Genomic DNA, 26175 nt, shown 5'->3' with positions numbered 1-26175 from the left:
TGGGCTTGTAGAGCCCCTCTCCCTTCCCTCCAGACCAGGAGTCCCCTGTCCCGGTTGTTCCTCTCGGGGAGTGGCCTTCCCCGCTAAGGCTTAGAAGAGAGTCCTTCTAGTCCTTCGCCTAGTCCCGGGCCGAAGTCACAGCCGGGGACTGGTGCTCCCCGCAGCCCAGGATTGGGGCTAGAGGGCAGGGGGAAGGTTGGAGTGTATTAGGGAGCCAGACCGGAAGCGGAACTGGAGCGGCGCGGCTACGAGTTTCGGCCGGGACGGTCGAGGAGCTGCACCTCTCCCCGGCCTCCCGAGACTTCCCGTCGCCACCAACCGCCAATAACTGCCACAAACCGCCGGCTCCGCGGAAGCGCCATGGAGGAGGCGGAGATGCAGCTCAAGGGGAAGAAAGGTGGCGGCGGGGCGGGGACTGGGGGCCGGGGAGGGAGGTGAAAAATCGAAACTGGCTGCAGACGCCGCTGTGTGACCCTGGGCAAGTGTCTCCCCCTCTCTGGGTCGGAGGGTGCCTTAAACGGTCCGGGGTCCTCACCCCGCAGCCGTGAACTTGGATGGGGAAAATACTTATTTTCGCTAAACTTTGACTTTCATATGCATTTTACGCAAGGCGCTTTAAAATGTGTCTCTGAGAAGTCCATGGATTTCCCATGGCCGGCCCCCAAAGGGTTCCAAACACAAGCAAGGTGGGGAACCCCCGCACCCCAAGGTGCTCTTTCTGTTGCCAGATCCTGGAGGCCTCTTGAAACTTCCTGGAGGATCACCTCTTCTTCAGTTGTCCCCCATTTTTCTAGAAGGGATCTTAGCGGTCATCTAGCTCTATGCGCTTATTTTACAAATAAGGAAACTGAGGCCTAGAGAGAAGAGGATCAGTCGACCTAAGTTGTATCAGAGCAAGTGCAATTATAGTTACTCCTCTTATCAATCAGTTGCTCCGAGAAGAAGGTTGAATTAGATAGGAGTTTAAAGTCCCTTTTAGGCACAAAATGTATGATTTTATGACCCTTAGATATTTCCAACCTCAACTCTCCCCCAAACCAGATTTTTCTATCAAAGACTTATTTGCAATGGGAATGGAATAACTATCAAGCTTCTACTGTGTGTCAGGCATTAAAAATAGTAGCTGGCTTGAGCTTCAGAACAACTGTTTGAAGTTGTTGAATGTTGAACATTTTACAGTTCAGGTAACTGAGGCAGACAGATTGATTAGCCCAGAGTCACATAGCTCATGTCCAAATCTGATCTGGGTTCTTCCTGATCCCAAACCCAGCCCACTAGCCACCTCATCACAGGCCTCCAAGACATCTATTCCATTTCTTCCCTAATTTTTCCCCATGGTCTTTCTTTTTTGAGAGCAGTCCCCACTCCCAAGCACACTCATGAACTAAATCTCTCCACAGGCATTTCCCTTCCCCTTCTTCCAGCAAAACCCTAAGGGATTCAGGTCCTAATGTTTATTTAGAAAGATAGGTTTGGTAGGACTTAATAGGAGTAATCAAGTACTTATGTTGTCAGCTTTTCAGATGGGTATATCTTCTCAGAAAAAAATAGCTCCTTTCTGGCTTCCTGAAATCCTGTGGTTTTTTGGGTTGGTATGTTTCGGTTTTTTAGGCTTCAGGAATATAACATGGCCAGAGGCTTTATGTTCAGGACTGGGTTGAGCTGTTCTGGACAATTGTAATAAACATCTGAGTGACCAAGACCAGAAAGTTATATGCCAAGGGATCAATTGAACAAAATATATTTGATCACCAGTTATTTTTAGTCTGTATTGCTGAGGGAAGATTCAGATATTTTCCTCCATTGAGGATGCATAAGTTGCTCCTGTAGCTCTTAACTTTTAGAATTCTGATAGCTTACCTGCTCTAGAGCTGGTCTTGGGTGGGTGGTTGATATATTTGGGAAAGTAGAAGAATTGGTGGGGATAATTTTCATTATTTAGGGATCTTTTGATTGCATCTTAACCATAGTCACTGGTTTTGGGTTCAGTTACAGACAAATTCACAGAGAGTGTTTACGTCCTGGCCAACGAACCATCTGTGGCACTGTATCGACTTCAGGAACATGTGAGGCGCTCCTTGCCGGAGTTAGCCCAACATAAGGTGAGCTTAGAGTGAATGGTTGGTACAGTCCTTGTCCAGAGGAGGAGTTTTTCTTGAGCTTAAGAATCAGTTACGTTTGTCAACTTGGGATCATTGAAAGGACCTAAGGACATTTTAACTTTGAAGAGATTCTGTCACTGTCATCAGAGTATTAAAAGAGCTATGATAGGAAAAGATAATCATTTTATATCACTTCAGAGGATGTAACTAGGATCACGTGAATAGTGTGTACAAGGAGGCAGATTTCAGTTTCAGGAGCAACTTAATAATCAAAAATGTCCCCCAGTGTTATAGGCTGTCCTGGGAAATAGTGAGCACTCCTATCATAAGTTGTTTAAACAAAGAGGAAGGAGATGTTGTAAAGGGGTTCATAGTCCTTTTTTTTTATAATAACTTTTTGTTTTTTAAAATATGTGCAAAGATAGTTTTTAATATTAACCTTTGCAAAACCTTGTGGTCCATGTTTTTCTCCCTCTCCCCCTGTCCCTTCTAGTAAATAATCCAAAATAGGTTAAACATATATATATATATATATGTATGTATAAATAACCTATATAATAGATTAAACAAAAGTATATTTCCGTATTTATCATGCTGCATAAGAAAAATCAGATCAAAAGGGGAAAAGTGAGGGAAAAAAAACAAGCAAGCAACAACAAAAAAGGTGAAAATACTAGTTATGATCCATATTCAGTCCCCATAGTCCTCCCTGTGAATGCAAAGGACTCCCTTCATCATAAATCTATTTGAATTGGCCTGAATCACAGGGCCATGAAAAGAACTGAGTCCATCATAGTTGATCATCACATAATTTTGTTGTTGCTATAATGTTCTATTGGTTCTACTCAATTCATTTAGCATCAGTTCATGTAAGTCTCTCCAGGCCTTTCTGAAATCATTCTTCTGATAATTTCTTATAGAACAATAATATTCCATTACATCCATATATCATAACTTATTGAGCCATTCCCCAACTGATGAGCATCCACTCAAGTTTCTAGTTCCTTGCTACTACGGAAAGGGCTTCCACAAGTATTTTTGCACATGTGAGTCTTTTTCCCTTTTTTATGATCTCTTTGGGATATACACCCAGTAAAGACTTTGCTGGATCAAAAGACATGCAGTTTGATAGCCCTTTGAGAATAGTTCCACATAGTTCTCCAGAATGGTTGGATCAGTTCACAACTCCAACAGTGTGTTAATATCCCAGTTTTCCCATATCCCCTCCAACATTTATCCTATCTTTTCCTGTCAGCCAATCTGAGAGGTGTGAAGTGTTATCTCAGAATTGTCATAATTTACATTTCTCTAGTTAAGAATGATTTAGAACATTTTTTCATATGAGTATAAATGGTTTTAATTTCTTCATCTGAAAATTGTTTGTATCCTTTGATCATTTTTCAATTGAAGAATGACTTGTATTCTTACAAATTTAGAAATGAGGCCTTTATCAGAAATTTTTTCCCAGTTTTCTGCTTCCCTTCTAATCCTCACTACTGCTTTTAAATTTAATATAATCTGTATTATCCATTTTGCATTTCACAATGTTCTCTACTTCTTTGGCTATAAATTCTTCTCTACAGATCTGAGAAGTAAACTGTCCCTTGTTCTCCTAATTTGCTTATAGTATCACCCTTTATTTTTAAACCAAACTCATTTCGACCTTATTTTGGTGTAGGGTATTGGATGTTGGTCAGTGCCTATTTTCTGCCATACTATTTTCTTATTTTGAGAGGTTCGTATTTCAAGTAAGGTGTAGGCTACATGACTGAAATTTTTTAAAAACAAATCATCTTTTGTTTACATTACCTTGGCTTCTCAAAATCTCTCTTTCCCCTCCTCAAACAACCAGCATTTATAATAGGGAAGGTAGTTTAGTCAAAATAAATACTTTAGTTGAGTCTGCCTATATATGCAGTGTTCATACCCATCATCCTTCTCTCTGTGAAGATGATTTCGAAGGTACTCTATAATTCCAAATTTCTGTGCTATCATGATGTAGGGGAAAGAGCAATACATTTGGAAAGTTAAGCTTGAGGCCAGTTTTGAAACCTTCAGCTTCTCAATGGGCAAATCAGTTTATTTTTCTGTAACTCAGTTTCCCTATCTCTAAAAATCAAGATAATCCTTTTCACAAATGCTTTAAAAATTTTGAAAGTGTATATATCAATATTGGTCACTGTTAACTGACTCTTCTGGATTCTGGGACTGATGCAAACCAAGCTAAGACTCTACCTGCCACCTTTATGGAGCTAACACTTGAGTACTGGGTTGCTTTCCTACAAAAATAGCATGTTCACTGTAGCAGATCTAAAATTATATTATAAAGCAGCAGTTACTAAAACCATCTGGTATTGGCTAAGAAATAGACTAGTTGATCAATAGAATAGGTTAGGTTCAAAGGACAAAACAGCCAATAACTTTAATAATATAGTGTTTGACAAACCCAAAGACACCAGTTTCTGGGATAAGAATGCATTATTTGACAAAAATTGCTGGGAAAATTGGAAATCAGTACGGCAGAAACTAGGCATTGACCCACACTTAACACCGTACACCAAGATAAGGTCAAAATGGGTTCATGACCTAGGCATAACGAATGAGATTATAAATAAATTGGAAGAGGATAGGATAGGATAGTTTACTTCGCAGACCTGTGGAAGAGGGAGGAATTTATGACCAAAGAAGAACTAGAGATCACTATTGACCACAAAATAGAAAATTTTGATTATATCAAATTGAAAAGTTTTTGTACAAACAAAACAAATGCAGACAAGATTAGAAGGGAAACAATAAACTGGAAAAACATTTTTACAATCAAAGGTTCTGATAAGGGCCTCATTTCCAAAATATATAGAGAATTGACTCTAATCTATAAGAAATCAAACCATTCTCCAATTGATAAATGGTCAAAGGATATGAACAGACAATTCTCAGACGAAGAAATTGAAACTATTTATAGACATATGAAAATATGCTCCAAATCATTATTAATCAGAGAAATGCAAATTAAGACAACTCTGTGATACCACTACACACCTGTCAGATTGGCTAGAGTGACAGGGAAAGATAATGTGGAATGTTGGAGGGGATATGGGAAAACTGGGACACTGATACATTGTTGGTGGAATTGTGAACACATCCAGCCATTCTGGAGAGCAATTTGGAACTATGCTCAAAAAGTTATCAAACTGTGCATACCCTTTGATCCAGCAGTGTTTCTACTGGGCTTATACCCCAAAGAGATACTAAAGAAGGGAAAGGGACCTGTATGTGCCAAAATGTTTGTGGCAGCCTTGTTTGTAGTGGCTAGAAGCTGGAAAATGAAAGGATGCCCATCAATTGGAGAATGGTTGAGTAAATTGTGGTATATGAACGTTATGGAATATTATTGTTCTGTAAGAAATGACCAGCAGGATGAATACAGAGAGGACTGGCGAGACTTACATGAACTGATGCTAAGTGAAATGAGCAGAACCAGGAGATCAATTATATACCTCAACAACGATACTTGTTTGAGGATGTATTCTGATGGAAGTGGATCTCTTCAATAAAGAGAGCTTTAATTGATCAAAGATGGACAGAAGCAGCTACACCCCAAGAAAGAACACTGGGAAATGAATATAAACTGCTTGCATTTTTGTTTTTCTTCCCGGGTTATTTATACCTTCTGAATTCAATTCTCCCTGTGCAACAAGAAAACTGTTTGGTTCTGCACACATATATTGTATCTAGGATATACTGTAACCTATTCAACATGTAAAGGACTGTTTGCCATCTGGGGGAGGGGGTGGAGGGAGGGAGGGGAAAAATCGGAACAGAAGTGAATGCAAGGGATAATGCTGTAAAAAATTACCCTGGCATGCGTTCTATCAATAAAAAGTTATTTAAAAAAGAAAAATAGCATGTTCCCTTTTACATGATATTTCAAATACAGAAGAGTTACAAAACATGCTGTGAAAATTTTAAGGAGAGAAAAATTGTTTCTGATCAGAGAAGGAAAGCTTCAAGAAAGAGGTAGCATTTGAGCTGAGTTTTATTTGAGGAAGGAAGAATTCCAGGGTGTGGCAGTGTTGGGAGAAGAGGCAGCAAAGTAGTGTGGTTTGTTTCTTAGAGGACAGAGTGGAGAAGAAAAATGAAAGGGCTAGAAAGTTAAGTTATAACCTAAATCTCTGGGGGTGGTGAGTAGGAAAGTTTGCATTTTTTTCCCATAGGTACAGGAAAGAGCCACTTTGGGGCATTGCAAATAGGGGACTGTCATGGTAGAGTAAATTAACTAGACATTGGGTGAAGGATAGATTCAAAGCAGGGAGATTGGTTGCGGCTTGCCAATTATAATGGTTAGTGTAGGAACCTGGGGGCAGAAATTTTGAATGGCCTTGGAAAGACAGATACCTGCTGTTTGGACGTAGTCTTTTGCATGTTGTCTGTCTCATTAGATTACAATCTTCTTAAAGAAAAGGCTCAGTTTTTACCATTTTTGTGTGCTTAGCACATTCCTGGCATACCCTTTAATACTTGTTTTATTGCCTGGCAACAGCTTTAGTGGTAATCAGTAATAGAGCTTCAAGTTACTATTAATAGAAAATTTACCTGCTTCTCCAGATGTGAATATCTGGTTGTCCATACAAATCAGTTTAATAGTAAACCCATAAGACTGGTATGATTGAAATTCTCATGTGTTTCTGTCCCATGGACCAGGACTCAGCTGCTGAGATATCTAACATCTACACAAAACATAATTCTGGAAGAAAATAGTACTCTTGGAAAATGTAAATGTTTTTAAAGTTTTGTCAGCAGGATTGGACTCATGGGGTTTTACAACTAGCATACTAGTTCATTTAAAATTTTACCTTGTTCCTTTCTCTCCTGCTTGAGAATTTATTTCTTGTGTAAACATGAAAGATATTCTATTTTCAAACATGCTTTTTTCCTCATTGCCCCCAAATCTTGAAATCTCTTATTGTTGTTTTTATTCCTCTCTCAAGGGTCCCATTAATAAATACAAATACTAATCTTATAGAATCAAAGCATGTTGGTACTTAAAGAGATCTTAAGATATAGAACACAAAATACCAGCATCGAATTCTGAATAATGAGAAGTGATATTTACATAGCTAGAGCTTTGTATATGCTCTCATGAAAACTCTGTGAAATAGATACCATTTGGTATTGTCACTATTCTTATAAATGAAGGAACTGAAGCATAGAGAATTATTTACCTAAGGTGTCAAAAGTTGGGATTGAAATTTGGTTCTGTGGGGGAAACTAGACCCAGTGTTCTGTTCTCTGTCTACTTCCCTACTTCTCAGGTTCATGAACTCTCCCTGATGGCCCTTCCCTTCCCCTTGTAAAATTTCTCCATAAGTATTTCTAAGTCTCAAGATGACTATTTCAGGTATTCAGGTGATTTATTTCCATGAAAACAATAGACTGCATAATTGAACAGACATCTTAAGTAACCAGAGTCTCTCTGCTCAGCAGAATACTTTAATGCAGATCTTGATACACCAATTCCCTCTTCCTCCCCTCAACTTGTCATTACTGATTTTTGATCAGTGGTTCTGTCAAGGTGCAGAGAGCTTTAGGATAGGGATAGGAATCCCCTGCATGACTAGAAGCAGGCAAGAAAAATTTTAACAGCATGAGTCTTGGGACCTTTGATGACTCTTTAAATACAAATGTTTCTAGTAATTAAAATTAAGGAAAATATGCAGAAGCCTAATATTGGTAAGTAGGGAAGGAGCAGCCAATCTTCAGTCACCAGGTACCACCAAGTACAACCTCAGAAAGTTGGTGTGATAAATAGAAACACTCTGTGTGATAGGTACAGGATGTAGGACAGGATCATAATCTGAGCCTTTTACTGAATATCACCTATATAAAAGAGGCAGTGTAGTACAATGGGCACAATATTACAATTTGCCATAAGAGGACTTAGGCAAATTTTGATTGATTAGTTAGTTTCCTCCTCTCTAAAATGGGATTAGGTTCAGTGCCTTAAAAGATCCAACTAAAATCTCTGATCTTAAGTGACTTGTTAAGGGTTAAATGACTTGCCCAGAGTCACACAGCATGGAAGTGTTAATGTCTGAAACCATATTTGAACTCAGGTCCTCCTGACTTCAGGGCTGGTGTTAGTTATATCCACTGCGCCACCTAACTGCCCCAAATCTCTGATCTTCTAAAAAGAGAAGAAAAGGAGATAAACAGTAACTGTAAACTTAAGATTCAGTAGTAGTAAGTAGGGTCCTAAACCCTGACCCATTATTAGGCCACTTTTCTGATGTTCAGAAAGAAGAGATTATTAATGTCTTGTTGTACCCTGTTTTGGATAGACCATATTTGGACGATAGGAAGTCTGGTGGGGGGGAGACCAACATATGACATCATCCCAGGTGAAAATCTTTTGAAATGGTTAATGCTGAGTAGGAGAAACAGTCAAATTTGACATGGCTTGGGCAGTATCTTGTAGGTAGGCAAGAGTGGGGAGAAACTTGAGGCCAGGATAGGGACTGGGAAGTGGGGTCAGCAAACTTTTTCTGAAAAGAGCCAGATAGATTTAGATTTGGGGGTCAAGAGACAAAATCAAGGATATGATTTAAGTAATAAGAAAAATTATTCAGTGATTAAATACAATGAGTAATCTGTATCTGGTAATCTGGGTCTAATGAAAAGAATGGAATATTTGGGGGGTAAATGTGGGAGAAGTAACTTGCTTCATTTGGGTTCAAAATCAGAGTTCTATATCATCAAAATTATAAATGTTCATCTGTTAATTCTGGTCTATAAATGAGTTTTTACATATTTCGTCTTTGAAAATGCCCTTTCATACAGCTAGTTATTGCCAATATTGATATCAGTTCATGAGCAGGTGATTTTAATTGTGCACATTCATCATTTGGAAAGCATTTCTAGAATTCTATTCGATTCATCTCTAGATGTTTGCCTTTTTAGCAGGTCATTATATTGCAGATCAATCACCACAAATTGAAGGTTAGGTAGAAGCTCCTCTATTGCAGTTAAATGGATTTTGAAATATGGAAATTCTTTTTGTATTTTCATCAAGATCTGAAAAAAATGCTGCTGGAAAATACATTCACTGTCAATTTATGTGGGAATGGATATTTTTCCTTGTTTTAAATGCTGACAGCTCAGGAAATGGGTAAAGCAGCTCGACATAACTTGTGGTTCAATGTTAGTCGTCATAAAATTGACTTTACTGCTGTTTTATTTGCAGAGAAGCTCTGTTTTGCTTTGTAATTTGGGGTTGGATTCATTAAGAAACATAATCAAGTCTGTAGCAAAAGCTGTTACAGGTAGTTAGGCAGTGCAGAGCACCAAGCTTGATGTCAAGAAGACTTATCTTCCTGAGTTCAAATCTGACCTCCAATGTTTACTAACTGTGTGACTTAGGGCAAATCATTTAACCCCGTTTTTCCTCAATTTTCTCATCTGTAAAATGAGCTGGAGAAAGAAATAATGAACCACTCCAGTATATTTGCCAAGAAAACCCCAAAAGGAAGTCACAAAGAATCAGATACGATTGAACAACAACAACAAGAAGTGGTATAACAGAGCCTGAGTTCAAGTGGCCTCAAACATTTACTATTTAACTTGGACAAATCTTAATTCTGCATCAGTTTCTTTATCTGTAAAATGAACTGGAGAAGGAAATGGCTAATCACTCCAGTGTCTTTGCTAAAAAACTCCAAATGGAGGCAGAGTTAATTACTGAAGAGTTAGTCACAACTGAAATCTGAATGAGCACAGCAAAAGCTAATTTCCAAAGCAATTCAATGTTCTGATAGGGATTGAAGGCAGTTTTTTCATACAAAAAATTTTCAATTTTGACTTTGAGCTCAAAAAATCATAATAGGATTTTTTTTCTCTTCCAGTTTTGATGTGATGCATACCTGATACTTTTTTTTTTTTTAATATCCCTTTGACAATACATATGGCATTTGAAATCCTGTTAAGATATAACTATCCCTGCAATGTGGAATGTAGTGATGATGCAAGGAAATGACAGTGATACAAGTAGTCTTTGTTGTGAAAGTTGACACAAATTAACTAGTGTGATTGTGTGCCAAGGAAATTGCATTCATGGATACTGAATTAGAATTTCATATGATTTTCATGTTGCAAAGCATTTTTGATTTTTTTTTTTTTTTTAGCCATTTGAAATTGTAAAGATCTTTATTAACTCACTGGCCATGGGAAAACAGAAATAGAGTTGAATTTGGCCCACTAGATTGTAGAACCCTCAGCAAGGAGAGCAGATAGGCTGTTAAAATAATGGGAAAGTGGAGATAGGGAGAGATAAAAAAGACAGGGAAGATGGAGACAGAAGGAAGACGGGAAACAAGGAATGAGAGAGAGCATGGGTGAAGGAAGAAAAGAAAAAAATAGGGGAGAGAAGGAGAGAGAAAGAGAATGGGTTAGTTTGCCACAGTATTCCCTTCTAACTTAGCTGTTCATTTAATCTTTCTGGTCTTCACTTTACTTATCAAAATAAAAGGGTACAATTCAATAACTTTTAAAGATTCTTTTTAGAAATTAGGATCAGAAGAAAACTGAGTTCAGATCCTGACTCCAAAGACCAGTTCTCTCCCAGCTGTATTATGCTTCAAAGCTAGAGGGACCTTTGAGAATTTAGAACATCAGAACAAACACTCTACCAGATTAACCTTGTTTTCTTTTTACATTGTTTATCAGACCAGTGGGGTTAGGTGATTCTGTAAATGTAGTTAGTTAGATCTGACTTCTAGGCATACTATAATAAAAGGTTGGATGGATTAAATCCCCTAAGAGATGTGGGAACTTCTGGGAGTATAGAGGAGGTATAAATCACTTCTAGTGGAGCAGGTCTAAGAAAACTGGAAAGGGTTCCTATTAGATCTAGTCCAAAATGGTTTTGAAGATAGATAGGCTTTCAGCTCCAGAGGTTTAGAGCATCTTAAAAGTCATGCAGTTCAACATTCTCTAAAAATGTAGTTTAGGAAACTAGGCCCATAGAAGGAAAGTGATTTCTTCAAAGTCATTTAAACAAGTTACTTGTTTGTTTTTGTTTTTATTAACTTGTATTTGTGAGTAAGGTATTTTGTGAGAGATAAGTCAAAGCTCTCTCTCTACACTCATCAGTCTGGTTTCAATTCGAAATTAATATTTCAAAGCCTCTATCTCTAACTTAAAAACTATGATCAGGATTTGCATGGTGGCTGTTCAAGTGTATTGTCAGCCCAGCTGCCCTTGACTGCCCTTGGTAGCTAGAGTTGTTCTGAGGAATTTAACAAGGACTTTTCATTTTATTATTAGTTTACTAATTGTCAATTGTTAGCTTTAGAACATAAGCTGCACCCATTTCCTTCATTCTAAGCTATTCCATCTTGGGAGGACTTCTCATAATTTATGCTTTCCCAACAGCCAGTGACATTCTTGTATCACAATGAATAACAATAACAGACATTTCAAGTATCTTAAGGATTTAAAAAATACCATCTGATTGGATCCTCAAAACTATCCTATGAAGTTGGTATCATAAAATGTATTAGCTCTGGTTATTAAATGAGGAAGATAAAGCTCAGAGATCTTAAGTGACTGGTTCATAATTATATAATATGTATGTGTCCGAGGAGGTATTTGAACCCAAATCTTTTCATATTCCAAGTCTCATTAGAGTAGAAGTTAAGTGGAATTAATTTTTCAGAGGGGTGGGTGGGCTCTTTAAAAAATGAGATGTTTCAGATAAAGCTACTCCTTTCCAATTATTAATGTTGAAAATGTATTTTGAAAAAAAAAGATATTTTATTATTAAAAACCAATTATGTGCCTGAAGGCTTCAAGAAACAGAAAAAGATATTAATGGTATCTAGCAAGGGTATAGATTTATAAATTTGCAAAACAGAAGACACTTAAAAATCATCTCTGGGAAACAACATCTTTGCTTTAATTAGGCAAAAATAAGACCTTTGCTGTGGTATACTTTAGCTTCCCAATTCCTCTCAGGTCATATAGATTCACACAAAACTAGCAAATTTGTACCTCCTGAGTTTGAAATTGATTTAGGGAAGATCAAGGGGCTTCTTATAATAATTTTATCACTAAGATCAAAGGGAGTTGTCTCCAACCATAACAAAGTAATTCAGCACTTCCGTCTATCTTCATTCCATTATTCTTAAGGGGAAGGTCCAAACATTATGTATCTTATAAACCAGTTACATTGGAATGTTGGGGCTGGAAAGGACCACAGAACAGAGATCTCTTATCAAGTCATGCTTAAGGAGTTCAGCAAGAAACTGACAGCTGAGATTAGATCCTTGGTCTTCAGGTTCTCAGGCTACTTTCCACTATAGCATGTTATTATTTTATCCAAAATCTAAATTCTGATCAACTCCTTCCTTTCCCCTGTGTCCCCTTGGAGAAAAAAGAGAAGAAAAAGCTTTCATTGAATAATCTCCAGCATTTCTTTTCAGTCTGACATGCAAAGCTGGGAGGAGCAGAGCCAGGGGGCCATCTATACAGTGGAGTATGCTTGCAGGTAAACCTAATTAAAGCCTAATTTTAACTTTTCTTTCTATAGTTGCAAACAGAATTTGATCACAGCAATGAGGAGAAAAGGATAAATTGTTCCCCCCAGAAGGGATAGCCTTGGAGGTTATTACCCAGGTTACTTTCAGGTACATCCATGTGATGACTCATTCTTTTCCATGTGCAGCTCCATTGGAGATGGAATCTGGCTCTTAATTCTGTTCCATCCCTACCCCAAAATTAGGCTGAACATAATTAGTTCAAAAGGATTATAAAGATTTTAATAGTAACCCATTCCCTTCTCTCAAGGAGCTTATATTCTATTGGGGAGATACATTAACACAGGGGCAAAAGTGAGCCAAATGAAGTGCTCCAGGACAGTACTGGGGGAGGAGGTGTGTGGAGGAAGAGACACAGCTTCAGGTGAAGGGGAAGGTAGAGGAAAGCATTCCAGAAGAAAAAAATCCCAAGTCTTGTACATGTCCCATAGCCCTTGTTCCAGGCATGTAGATGGTTCTTCCCTTAGAGTCCTTTGCCAAGCACTGGCACACTTACCATACCCATCACATTTGTCGAATTTGTGATTGTGGGACAGTCTCTGATAACTGCCTTTCTTGTTCTCCTCTCTTCCCCTCCCTGTATTTCAGTGCTGTGAAGAACTTAATGGATAGCAGTGTTCATTTTCGAAGCATTGAAGGCTTGCTGAAACAGGCCATCAGCATCAAGGACCAGATGAATTCTTCTCAGGGTCGAAGGTAGCTCCTGAGAGCTCCATCATACTGGATTTTCTAAACTACTGGCTCTTATTTAAAGAACCATTGCCCACCAGAGTTATCTTAGGCAAAACTGCATGAACCTATAAACTAGTTGAATTACAGCAGTGCTGCCCTGAGCAATGCAGAGAATTCCCATTGTCTTCATGGGACTTTTATTTCTTGGGCGAGAATACAGGTAGAGTTTTCAGATAGTGAAATGAAAATAACTTATTTTCATATGTCTGGAAGAGTATTTTTGGCTAATAAATAGCCCTCTCCCCTTTTTTTGTTTTTTATCCTGCTAGCTAATTTAAGTAAGTTATTCTTTAAGCCTATAACAGCCTCCATTTTTTTGATACTTCTGAGAACCTTTTCTAGACTGGTGGTTGTAGGAGTCATTGTGAAATACTCCACCACTTACAGCCGCTGCCCCCTACTTGCTGCCTCTTGACGTAGGTTGCTCAAGGACTAAGGCTGCTGCTATTGGTTCCTTTTTGTTCCTTCTGGGAAGGCCAGTTTGAAGGGATCAAATAAAAAATATCTGTTGGCGAAATTCCAAGCCTGGTCTTTATTCAGAGAGCTTCTTGACGCTGTCCTGCCTAGGTTGCTCCAATTTGTTGATTTTTACAGAATTTAGTCTTGAACCCCTAAGAATCCTGATTCCTAAGTTCATTATGGAGGAAAGAACAATGAAAATCAGGAAGACATGGTGCTAGTTCTAGCACTGCTCTAACTTGGCTAGGCCCACAATTTCCCAGGTTCTTGCAGAGAGACAGCGACAGGCACAGAATCACCAAAAGTTCAGTTTAGAGAAAATGTTATACATCATCTCCTCTAACCTTTCATTTTACAAATGGAGAAACAGACTTGGGACAAGTGTCTGGCCCAGAGTTGACCAGCATTTGTGCTTCTGCTGAAGTTACTGATGGGTCACTGATGTTTATGTGCCTCCTGAAGTCTTGGCATATAGGACTCTTGTAGCAGCTTTGACTTTGTACTTGGCCCGTTTTGGGGAGGGGAGGAGAAAAGATTGAATTTGTTGGCTTGTTGTGGGTTTTTTTGGCCTTGGTGATGGTTGTGTTTTGTTTCAGCTCTGCTGACCCGAACATTCCTTCCTTGGCCTGATTTTTGGATGAGGCAAATCTATTTCCACCTTCTGAGGTCAGTGGAGAGAGGGAGGTGATGCATTCTGCTGCTCGGGGGCTAATCTTGCTGCTTTTTGTTTCCAGATGGAAACCTCACTTTTCTAACTTATTCACAAAGCTCTTCACGGGGAAATCAAATCTAGTCATAGGTTCTTAGAATGTAAAGTCAGGGAGGGAGGGCCCATGGGATGTAGTCAGATGCAAAGAACATGGCAAGTCGGACCTAGAGTCTTACATCTGGAATAGGAGAGCTGGAAGGGACCTCTTGAGATCATCAGCTCTGTCACTTTATAGTGGAGGGTCTTGAGGAAGAGGCAGAGCCCAGGATTGAGTTTGGAGTCTGTTTGCCAATGCTCTAGATATGGATGCCTGCTAAACTATGACTTGGAATTGTGGGATTTAGAGTTGGCGAGGACTAGAGATGAGTCTTGATGATCTCCACATTTCTTTTGCACTTTGCTCACAACCAACTCTGTCAGAATTGTCCTTGCTTTATAGATGAAGGGAATTTATTCTGTGAAGCAAAATAACCTGCCTGTGGCCATCCAGGCATTAAGTAACAAATCCTTTGTTCTTTCTACCTCAACCTGTTGCTGCTGCTATCCCCGCTACTACCACCAGTGCTCCTGCTGCTAGCTCTCCAGCTGTTATGTTAGTCTGCAGTTACTTTGCCCTATCTCACCAAGTGACCCATGTGTTCCAGGTAGCAAAGGCCCCCAGAAGACCAGTGAGGCTCAGAAGCCAGAAGCACCAAGGAAGAAAAAATGTCCCATATCTTGCCAGTACTTGTCTCAACTCCCCCTGACTCTGAGACTCCAGAGACCTCAATAGCTGTGTATCAAATTGGCCCCCAATGTAAGCAGAAGACATTTCTGAAAACCCTAAGACTGTGAGCTCTTTGTTTTAGGAGATTCTCCTGATTTTTGTCACTAAATGAAAAGATTGATGTCTTCTTCCTTAGGGACAACTTCTCATCCCAGGACCACCAAGGCTCATCTCTGATGAAGGAGCATGACTAACCAAGTTCCAAAGGCTCATCTGGGAAATGTTGATTACTTATCTGTATAATAGAGAAGGGACCTTTTGAAGGTCATGTAAAAACAAAAAACAGGTCAGGACAAGGAAAGTGACTTAACTTGCCAATGAGTCAGTGGCTGAGCTGGGCCAAGAATCGCAATCTCCTAATCTCTTATATAGAGATGTTTTCACTTCATATCACAGTGGTACAAAGGTTAACTGGTTTGTGAAGGGACTAGTGCAAAGGTATTGAGTTCTAGGCTAGATGGTCAGTGTGTGATCTTGCTATATTTGCTAAATGTATGAGGATCCTAGAGCAAAAAAAGCTTGGGGCAGTGTGCTAGGGAATGCTGCTGGTTAGCCTGTGATTTATGGCTCTGGAAGAACCCCCTTAGATTAGACAGGATGGGGATGGGACCAAAAGTTTGAGAGCTTAATCAAATCTGTCTTGAATGGAAGGGGCCTCAGGTCAATCATGTTGTGTTGTTTCAATCAACTCTTGTGACCCCATAGTTTCTTTGCAAAGATAGTGGAGCGATTTGTCATTTCTTTCTCTTGTGAATTAAGGCAGAGATGCAAGTACCAGAGTCACACGTAAGTAGCTAAAGGCAAATTTGAATTCGAGTCTGACTACATCCATCTGAGCCACCTAGCTCATTTTACATAAGAATTTTCTTTACAGTCTCTCCAAGTGGCTATTAATAACCATCTCTAGGGGTTGCTGACCTATGATCTTGAAGACAACATCTTTGTGTAAGGGAGAGAACACTGGATTAGTCAGAGGCTTGACTCTCACCCTTAGATATTGTCCATGTATCTGGGTGAGGCCCTCCTTGGACTTCAGTTTCTTCTATTTGTAAAGTAAGGGTCTTGTGGCCTAGGAGAATGGCTTGGGGCTTAAAGGGCCTTCTGGTTTTTATCTTGTGATTCAGTCCAGTTCTACCACTTAATGAGGTCACCCATTCTGTTGGGCAGTGTTCAATTCTCTGTGAATACCACTGTTAACTTCAACTCATATACCTCTGGTCCCTGGTATTCCAGCTTTTTAAAACTCAGAAGGTATTTCCAGTATTCAGTCAGCAAAGAGTTAACTACATTCATTCTCAGTATTGGGTCAGCCAATCAAAAGGGTCTTCTTTCAGTTTGGCAAAGGAGCTAGGCCCTTCCGTTTACCATCTTCACATTTGCCAAAGCAGGCTCCCTAGCTGTTTATAGGCTAGAAGCAGATTGAGGTTACAGTATATTCTCTGGCCAGATCCATGTCCAATTGTAATTAACTTAATTTACATAATTATCCTTCCTTTATTCTCTCTGTGAAATGTAAGCTACTTGAGGCACAGATGGTTTTTCATTTTTAGCCTTGTATCCCCAGTACCTAACTAGAGTATGGAATTCCTCAACCAAGAGAACTCCTAAACTTCCCTGCCTCCAACAAGGGACAAGCTAATTGTTTCAAAGAAAAAGGCAGAAAGCTCCTTTAGGATTATATAAGTAAGTGGTTTAATAATCTCATGGGTTACTTGCCTAGGGGCTGTCTGCGGGCAGCTGCCACACTGGATTCATTGGATATCCAGTCACTTCCATGTTATATGAGGCATTGACCAGATTATTTAGTGGATTCCCCCTTAAAGTCGTCCCCAAAATGCCCTGTGGTTATTATCGAATCAGACATAGAGAGGAGCTATATGGCATCATGCATACATTAGTACGGTTTGACTATGTTTTGATATATTGCTTGGGAACTGGCTTTGATTCTCAGGGCTTGGGTGCAAGGCCAATTCAAGTGCTTAATGTTCACACATTGGTTTGAATAAATTTCCCATGCACATAGACAAGGTCATTTAATGTACACACTGTCCTTGTAATGGTTTCCCCTACCCCTCCTGTCATGGCTTTTGCCCCCTTTGGTATAACTTTCCCCCACTAGGGACCCCACATTCCACCCCTGAAGTCCTTGTGTCTTTCACGAATCAGGACCCTATTCTAACAGTGTTGCACATAATCATGTACAAATCTGTCTTAAGACAATAGCTGTGTGATCCTGGCCAAACCATTTGACCTTTCTCTGCTTGTTTCTTCATCTGAAAAATGGGATGACAGCATTGACTGTTGAGGATAAAATGAAATAACATAAAGCATAAATAACAAAAAGAAATAAGTCCCCTATACAAATGTTAACTACTACCACCAGCACCATTACCATCATTACTATTACCTTAGTTGAAAAGAAGCAACTTGTCCTTCAAAGAGACTGGTATACATTTGCTGATTCCCACCTGGTAAGAAGTTAAATCAAAAGAAGAGAAAAATCATGGTGATTAAGAGGCACTAAGGCAGCTATACTAACTTGTATAAGCAGTAGAAAAGTCTACTGTCTGGAGGAGTTTCTCTGCATGTTAAATCCATAACTACTACCCACTTACGGTGACTCCTGTGGTTACACATGACGCTTCCAAAAGGAATCTAGAAAGCATTGCTCAAGACTATGAAGTCTTAGGCCACAAAGTGAAGACTAGAGGGCCACAATGGATGTTTTCATCAGCACAGCCAATGAAGGGCAAGGATTTCAGAACATCCAGGCATATTTGGAAAATGAATACCTTGTAAAGGAAATATGTAAGACAAGATTTGGAATTTGGACCACAACATTTAGAAATAACCTTTTGCATATGGTTGAAGTATATTTAACAAGCACTGCTTAAAATATAATTGGATAAAAATCTTGCAAACCTAGTTGAAAAGATTTTAATAAAAAGGGAGAAAATTGCCTAGCTACCATAGTGATTGGCTGCAGTGGAAGAAAAGCAGTAAAGCTGTTGAGGGATTCACAAAAAGAAGAAATTCTAGTAAAACTAGCAATAAAATAATGTACTCATCTGTACACTGATGCACAAAATGGGGATAAGAAGCAAGGTGATCTGAATGTCAACTTAAGGATGCAAAGTAATTCCATGGTTATGGTGTTAAAATAGCATTTATATGGCACTTTTTAAGGGTTGAAAAGTGCTTTTATTGGTATTTTATTTGATCACTGGTGAAATAATGTCCATTCAAAAGTAACGAGGGGTAAGAGAAGAGAGGAATAACTCTCTTAGGAACATGTATGTACATTTTGTTGTCTTTAGAAGGGGAAAGAAAAAGGTTAACATCCTTGAGGTGATTGGACATTTTATCCAACATGCATAGAAATCAGCTTACTGAGGAGTTAGGATTGCCTCTTATGTTACATTTCCAGTGTGGTACATCACTATTAGCCATCAGTGATTAGCACCACATTTTCTTTCAACCAATTAACCATCAATAAGCTTCCCCCCCTCCCCACTTTGAGGTAACTGGAGTTAAGTGACTTGCCCAGGGTCACACAGGAAGTGTTGTCAAACTAGATTTGAACTAAGGTCCTCCTGACTTCAGGGACATCAATTAGCTTTTACAGAGGATTTTTTTTAATTAAAGCTTTTGATTTTCAAAATATATCCATGGATAATTTTCGACATTCACCCCTACAAAACCCTATGTTTTATTTTTTTTCCTCCACCCCCTCCCCAGTTGGCAAATGACCTAATGTTAAATGTATACAATTCTATACATATTTCTACAAATATGCTGCACAAGAAAGAGCAGGTAAAAAAGGAAAACAAAATGCAAACAAAACAAAAGTGAAAATATGTTGTGATCCACATAAAGTTCCTATTGTCCTCTCTCTGGGTACCAATAGCTTCCTTCACAAGACCATTGGAACTGGTCTGAGTCACCATGGGTATCACTCAGTTTCCAGTTATTTTATAAAAAGAGCTGCCATAAGCATTTTTGCACATGTTGGTCCCTTTCTTTCCCTTAAGATTTACAGAAGATATTTTTTAAAAAGAGCAGTAGTATAAAAATTCCCCTGTTCAAGGGGATACATTCTCCCTAATACTGCCTAAGTCTCAGTTTCTACATGTGGTTCCACCAAGTTTATGTAATACCTTATATATTCTTCAGCTGGGACCTAGTCACAAAGAGGGGCATAAACACTCTTAGCCTTTCGGATTTTATGTGGTCTAAGACATAATCTTTAGCAATGCTTTTTAGATTTCTTTTGGAAGCATCATGTGTAGTCTCTACATCCAAACATCTTAGAGGTAATACTCTGAAGGGAAATAACACATCACTCTAGCTTTTGAACCCCTATCCATTGTTTTCTATCTACACAATCTGAACACAGCTGTTCACAAGACCAATCTTTTAAGTACCTACCATGTACCAGGTTGGGGATAGAAAAAGAGGTAGATAATAGTCCCTGCCCTCAAAAGAGGTCACAATCTACTGGGAGACAAATGTGCACACACACACTTTATACAGGATAAATAGGAAATGATTAACAAAGGTACTAAAGAGCAATTGGGAAAGATTTCCTGTACAAAGGATTTTAGTTGGGATTTGAAAGCCAGAGGGCAGAAATGAGAGGGGAGAGCAAAATGTCTGAAATAAAGAGATGGGGTGTCTGGTTCATGGAACAGCAAGGAGACCAATGTTACTAGATCAGAGTACTTGGAGACTAAAGAGTAGGAAGATTAGAAATGTGGGGGAAGAGGTTATGAAGGGCTTTGACAACAGGATTCTGGATTTGATTCTCAAGGTAATGGGAAGTTCTTGGAACTTATTGAATAGGAACATGATAATAGTCATATCACAAGAAATATCTAATATCAGTCACCCTCTTCCATCAATGCAAGGGAAATTTGTGTGCTTGGGGTACTTTACAACTTTAGCCTGCAGGTGTCAATGGTTTTGATCCATTCGGGAACATCTGTATCACATGAAACTTCCCACTGTTTGACTTGGTCCTCACCACTCTGGAGAAATCTCTACCTGAACAGAACTTTTATAAACTCTTTCAATGAATTATATCCTTCAAAGGGCATGTAGAAAATAACATGTAGTAGCAGTTCTCTCTAAGCTAAAGAACTATAAAGCTTATCTCACTGGTCATCCCTGGGCTATAGAAACCAAATGGCCAGAAAGTCGTGCTGTCCAGTCAATATTGATAGCATGGTGCCAGCTTGCCAAGAACCACCTTCTTCTAGGCTTAGTGTCAAAGAACAATCTTTTATATGAAGTGCTCTGACTCTAGATGTCCTTGAAGAGCAATGGCTTTCAGTGTTGGTTGAAAGAGCATTCAAAGGCTATTGGACCCTACTGAAGAATAGTGGGGATTAAGATTAACAGACCCAACATTGCCGAAGCTTTTGGTCAATGACTTAAATTCTTTCTGACCAAGGAATCATTCACCTGATGCCTTCTTTCAGTTGACTGCTTCTAAATGCCCCAGGTTTCCCCTCTCAAATTGATGTTTTCTTTTTAAATTTCAGCATCACATCTTTGTCTCCAGATATCTATATGATTCATCATTTTCTTAGTTTTAGAGGCCTGGAGTCAGAAAGAACTGAGTTCAAATCTAGCCCCAGACATTTATTAGCTGTGTGACCGGGGCCAAATCACTGGGAAAAATAGCACCTATCTTTCAGGGTTGTTGTATGAATCAAATGAAGCAATATTTGTAAAAAGCTTAGCAAAGCTTTGGTGTGCTAGTGCTCCTCGTTGTCCTTGGATTGTGACACAGGCCTTTGACCCAGAGCTGTGGAATGGGCAGTGCAGCAGTCTCCTGCCCTCTGTAGCAACAAAAGCATTGCTGTAATCTCCATCTGACCAGTTGTCCAGCCCCTTTAACATCTGTGGGCTTGAAAGCTCTGGAAGACATTTCTGCCAGTTCAGTTGCCCTCAAGGCCTGCTGTTGTCTTGGTGGGGACTTACCTGCCCTGGACTGTGCTCCCCTTTCACTTCAGTGCAACAGCACAACAGTGCAACATCTCAGTGCCCATCTTCTAAGTTGTTTTGGGCAGGAAAACTTTCACCCCATCTTTTTCTGAGTTCTGCCTTTCCAGAAGTTGTTAGAATTGTCTGGAGGAGATTTTGGAGAACTCAGACAAGACCTGCCCTTTCTCTACCATCTTAGCTCCTGTGGATTTTCTTGATTTCTTCTCTATACTGGTTTTCCTCCTTACTGTATAACGTCTCAATCCCCTTTATTAGATCTCAGCCAAGTCATGCGCAGTAACTGTGCCTTCAAGGCTTTCTTTTAGCCTCTTTTGTCTCTGTGTTAAAATATTTTAATTTTAATTTCTGAGCTTTAGTCCCACATTACCTATTGGATTGCCTATTGGCAGTCAAAGTGGATGTTCCATAGGTATCTCAAATTAACTATATCCAAAATAATTCATTTTCTTTCCTTTAAAACTCATCTCTTTCCTGAATTTCCCTCTTGCTTTTGAGGGCACTATGATCTTTACAGTCAAATCACCCAGGATCACATCCTTGATTTCTCACTCTTTCATCCCATATGTCTAATCAGTTTCTAAGTCTTGTAATTTCTTGATCTATAATGTCTCTTGCATTTATCTTGTTCCCTACATTCACATCACAATCTAGGTCAAGCCATTTTGATCTTTTGTCTGGGCTGTTTCAATAACCTAATTGGACTCCCTGCCTCAAGCCTATTCCCATTCCAATCTATTCTCTACATAATGACCAAAGTGTTTTTCCTAAAACATGCCTGACCATGTCAAACTCCTTCTGCTTAATAAACTCTTATGACCTCTAGAATTAAATGTAAATTCCCCTTTTTAGCATTTAAAGCTCTTCATGATCTGGTCTCTCTTTTTGACACATGACTACTTTCCATGCACTCTCTGGTCTAATCTTACTTGCTGTTCCTCACATACCACACTCCCATCTTCCATCTCTGTGCTTGGTGCTAGTTGTTGTTGAGGCCCAGAATTCTCTCTCAATCTGCCTCCTGATATTCCTGGTTTCTTCAAGACCCATCTTGCTGTGGGAGGCTTTTTTTAGTTTCTTCCAGTTGCAAGTGCTCTCCCCTTCAAGATTACATTGAATTTGATGTATATGTCTTTTATACAGTATATCTATGTGACAATCATTCAGATAAGGCTTGGGATGGTTCCTTGTCAGGGGACTAAGTTGCTTAAGATTCTGGGAGTTAAAGTTTTCCCATCCTAGAAAAGGAAAAGTCTATCTTGGGCTTGGAACTTCCTGTCTTAATAGTGGTTTAAAAATGCTTTCTGAGAGATGCAGGAAGGGAGAGTCAGCAAGAAGGATAGAGAATGGAGACCTCAAAGGTATTGAGTAGCAGTGACAAAATCAGTCTGCTTTCCAGGAGAACTAACTGTATTCTAACCCTTGTAGAGTCTGGAGCCTTTTCCTTTCTTGGCTCCCTGTTAAGTTTTTTTCCCCCTGAGACAATTGGAGTTAAGTGATTTGCCCAGGGTCACACAGCTAGGAAGTGTTACGTTTCTGAGACCGCTTCTGACTTCATGGCTAGTGCTTTATCCACTGAGCCACCTGGTAGTTGCCCCTTCCTGCTAAGTTTTAAATATAGCAAGAAGTAATTAAACTATTCCTATTTGAACAAACAGAACAATGGTAAATGTACTCCACTTTCTGCTTCTTCCTTCTATTTTATCGGCCCTTCCAAGAAGTGACTGTTAATTAATGGTTCCTTTGTTTTTTAAAATTGGTTTACTTTCTATATTAAAAAAGTTTTTTTAAATAAATTAATCTAATTTCATTGTATCCTATGTTAGTCTTAAAGAAAATGTAATTGGATATACAGAATCTAACTGGCAGGCAAGCCTCATTTCCAGCCTGTCAACCAAAAGATTGTCTAAAGTCTCAGAGATCTTATGAATTTTATTAATATTCTGTATTTTTGAGGGTTTTAAAATTTTGTAGCAATAAGAAGCCACATGAAACTGGGAGCTTTGCATTAGAATAAGATATCATGAGTTGGACTCTTTATCTCCCAGCAGACAGATCACTTTGAACAAGGGACTGTGGGGTTTTCCCCATAGGTGAGAGAAGGAATAAGAATTAGATGTGGGGGAACCTCTGGAGGGAGAGCCTGGAAAAGCCAGGAAGAATCAGTACAACCTAATATGCTCCTCAGTGAAGGGAATGTTCCTCAGCCGGACTCCTATGGTACTCCACAGTGACATTAGATGGTTACACCAAATCTATGTATTTATTTTCTCCATTAGACTATAAGTTCCCTGAGGTCAAGGGCTATTTTTGTTTCTGTCACCATTGTTGGTCCCTTGTTCTCAAAGAGGAGCAATGACATCATGAAAGAGATGTCTTGATTTTCCTATGAATTGGATATAAAGGAGGCAGAGCTTTCAAAAGTCATCAGCCTCACTCTATTCCAGAATCATCAAAGTCCTGTGGCACAACAAAAGTTAAGAAGACTGGCTTGGATCCAGGATATCCTTGGCAAAGGCCCAGGAGAAGTGGATGACCTTGGCCTTTCTAAATTAAGGTCTTTCCCAGGCCTCAGGACGTCTGAAGGTTTCTTCAGAGACTAAGATAACACCAAAGATGGCCTAATTTATCATCACAAAAATATCAACGTGGGAGGGGAAAACCCTCAAAGTTTCTGGTCAGAACAGCAACAACTGCTATTAACACTCATTCTAAGCCATTAAAGCCTCCCCCCCACCCCCAAGGCAATTAGAGTTAAGTTAAGTGACTTGCCCAGGGTCACACAGCTAGGAAGTGTTAAGTGTTTGAGGCAAATTTGAACTCAGGTTCTCCTGACTTTAGGGCTGGTACTCTATCCACTGAGCCACCTAGCTGTCCCAAGCCATTAAAACCTAAACAAGTCACAGAAGCTTGGGCTGGGGGCTAGTATTGGTCATATAATGAAAGCCAGAATAATTTGGGTTTAAAGATATATCATGTAACTCCATTTGAAACAAAAAGGACTGGTCCAGAGAATCACCGGGTTCCTTTAAAACTACTATTTTTTTTAAGAGCCTGTTTTTTCAGAGCTGTATTTCAAGAAATCAGAAGTGAAAACTACATAGGACAAAAAAGTAAATTAGAAAAAAATGTAGTCCTCAACCCCAAAATAGCTTACAAAATATAAGCAACTAAAATTATTTTCCTACAGAGCATCTCCCCCCATGTCAGGATAAGGACTCTTAACTGGAGAAGGAATCACATGTGGTGAGAAGCTGTAGTTGTGTGTGGCTGCAAAGGAGGCAGAACACACACCTCTAATCTCATGTTCCCCCCATGCTTCTCCAAGAAGGACTTTCTTTCCTATCAGATGTCCTTTTTTTTAAAAAGCTAGTTCTGGAAGCCTATAAGTCCTCACATCTTCCAAGGTGGAATGATTCAAGGAGAGGTTTGGTTACTGCTATTCTGACCTGTTCTCTTTGGTCTTTGGGCATTTATAAGTATTCTTCTCTGCCCCTAAGCCTGAACAGGGTCCCTGTACCTCCCATATAAAAAGTGGATAATACTACCTGCCTTCAAGGGTCAACTGAATTAGCAGGGGCAACCAAGTCTGCTGCAATAAATCCCCAGTAATAAGCATGCAGTAGCCATTCAACAAATTATTTTGTTGATTAATTTCTTCCCTCTACTCCTCATTCATTTGCATGGGAGACCAAGCAAGAGGTTTTGGAAAGAGAACCTGCTGAAGAATAGTGCCCAAGTCCTATATAGTTTTGGAATTTCTTTGGAAAAGCCCCCTGAAATGGGTTTTGGGCCCTCAGAAAGGATTAAATAGGAATTAAGGTGTTTTCTAATTCTGAGTCAGATAGAAATTTACAAGAAATTTTAATTCTGCTAATAGGAATGAAGAGTTCAAAAAGACAGACAAAATGCCCTTAGATTCTAATTAGCCAATTTCTTGTTTTGTGTTTCAAAAGAGCTTTGCCACAGGAAGGATCATAGATCTCCTTATCCTTACAAAGAGAGGCCTGGTTATATGAAAGACCTGCCTTTTTCACTGAAAGGGCTGAAACTTTTTATCCCTCACTTAAGAGATATGGTAAACCCCACTACTAATATGGATGAGAGGAAGCTTCTATATGGAGAACCATTTTTTTTTTTTTTTTGGCCAAGGATCACCATTCATAGACCATACAAAATTATCAGCCTAAAAACTCAAGCAGTGGGATGTAGTTGTACCTGGTTTTCAGCTCATCACCACCTTGGTTACCTTGGCAGAACCAGACTGAATAATTTTTTGGGCCTTATGCAGCCCATGAGCTGGACATTCCTCCCCCCAACCCCTCCCCAGCCTTTTCATAAACTGAGGATGATAGCTGAATCTCAGTAAGATTCAGCTGTGAGAAATCCATAGAGAGAAAGGTGTAACACAAAGCCAAGATCAACAGAGATTAATTTGTTGTCCTGGTACCTTCATATGTCTTAAAAAAATAATAGTTTCAGATCAGATCCCAGCTATGACATTCTAAGATCCATTTCCATTATTAATGAGGTTGGGGCAGGTAAGGAATCAAGGGTTTTGAGAGCTGAGAGGGTGTGCTTTTTTTTTTTTAATGTCCGTTAATAATAAAATATTTTTACAGAGACCAAAAAGTCAAAATAGTGCAAAACATCTCAATTTCATGCATCCATGATCGATTTAACATTTTTGTTTCTGGTTCACATATTTACAGAGGAACCCAGGGCATCATTACTGTCCCAGGTGGAAGGTGTTTCTTTTGCAACCACATGCCAGAGAAGTCCTGTAGCAGGAACAAACACTTGTTTGTGGAA

General features: G+C 39.3%; 1 protein-coding gene across 2 annotated transcripts; it reads left to right on the top strand.

Moving 5' to 3' along the window:
* Positions 1-42: 42 nt before the first annotated feature.
* BORCS8 (BLOC-1 related complex subunit 8) lies at positions 43-23159 on the top strand. Of its 2 annotated transcripts, XM_051971994.1 has the most exons (6): positions 43-397; positions 1990-2102; positions 12578-12642; positions 13280-13387; positions 14479-14548; positions 15236-23159. In XM_051971994.1, exons 1-5 carry the CDS (start codon positions 361-363, stop codon positions 14510-14512), a joined length of 357 nt encoding a protein of 118 aa, XP_051827954.1. In that variant the 5' UTR covers positions 43-360; the 3' UTR covers positions 14513-14548; positions 15236-23159. The 2 variants fall into 2 exon arrangements, with proteins under 2 accessions (XP_051827954.1, XP_051827955.1); XM_051971995.1 differs by lacking the exons at positions 14479-14548; positions 15236-23159 and having other exon boundaries at positions 306-397; positions 13280-13940.
* The last annotated feature ends 3016 nt before the right edge of the window (positions 23160-26175 follow it).

This window comes from Antechinus flavipes, chromosome 1 (assembly GCF_016432865.1).
Source record: "Antechinus flavipes isolate AdamAnt ecotype Samford, QLD, Australia chromosome 1, AdamAnt_v2, whole genome shotgun sequence".
Lineage (NCBI taxonomy): Eukaryota > Metazoa > Chordata > Mammalia > Dasyuromorphia > Dasyuridae > Antechinus > Antechinus flavipes.
This window is presented reverse-complemented; position numbering and strand designations above follow the sequence as displayed.

Bases quoted from the DNA above. Each gene is read 5' to 3' on its own strand.
- BORCS8 (XM_051971994.1), top strand. From the start codon at position 361: ATGGAGGAGGCGGAGATGCAGCTCAAGGGGAAGAAAG. The intron at 2,103-12,577 runs GTGAGCTTAGAG...ATTTCTTTTCAG, and splicing joins CGGAGTTAGCCCAACATAAG to TCTGACATGCAAAGCTGGGA. The intron at 13,388-14,478 runs GTAGCTCCTGAG...GTTTTGTTTCAG, and splicing joins AATTCTTCTCAGGGTCGAAG to CTCTGCTGACCCGAACATTC.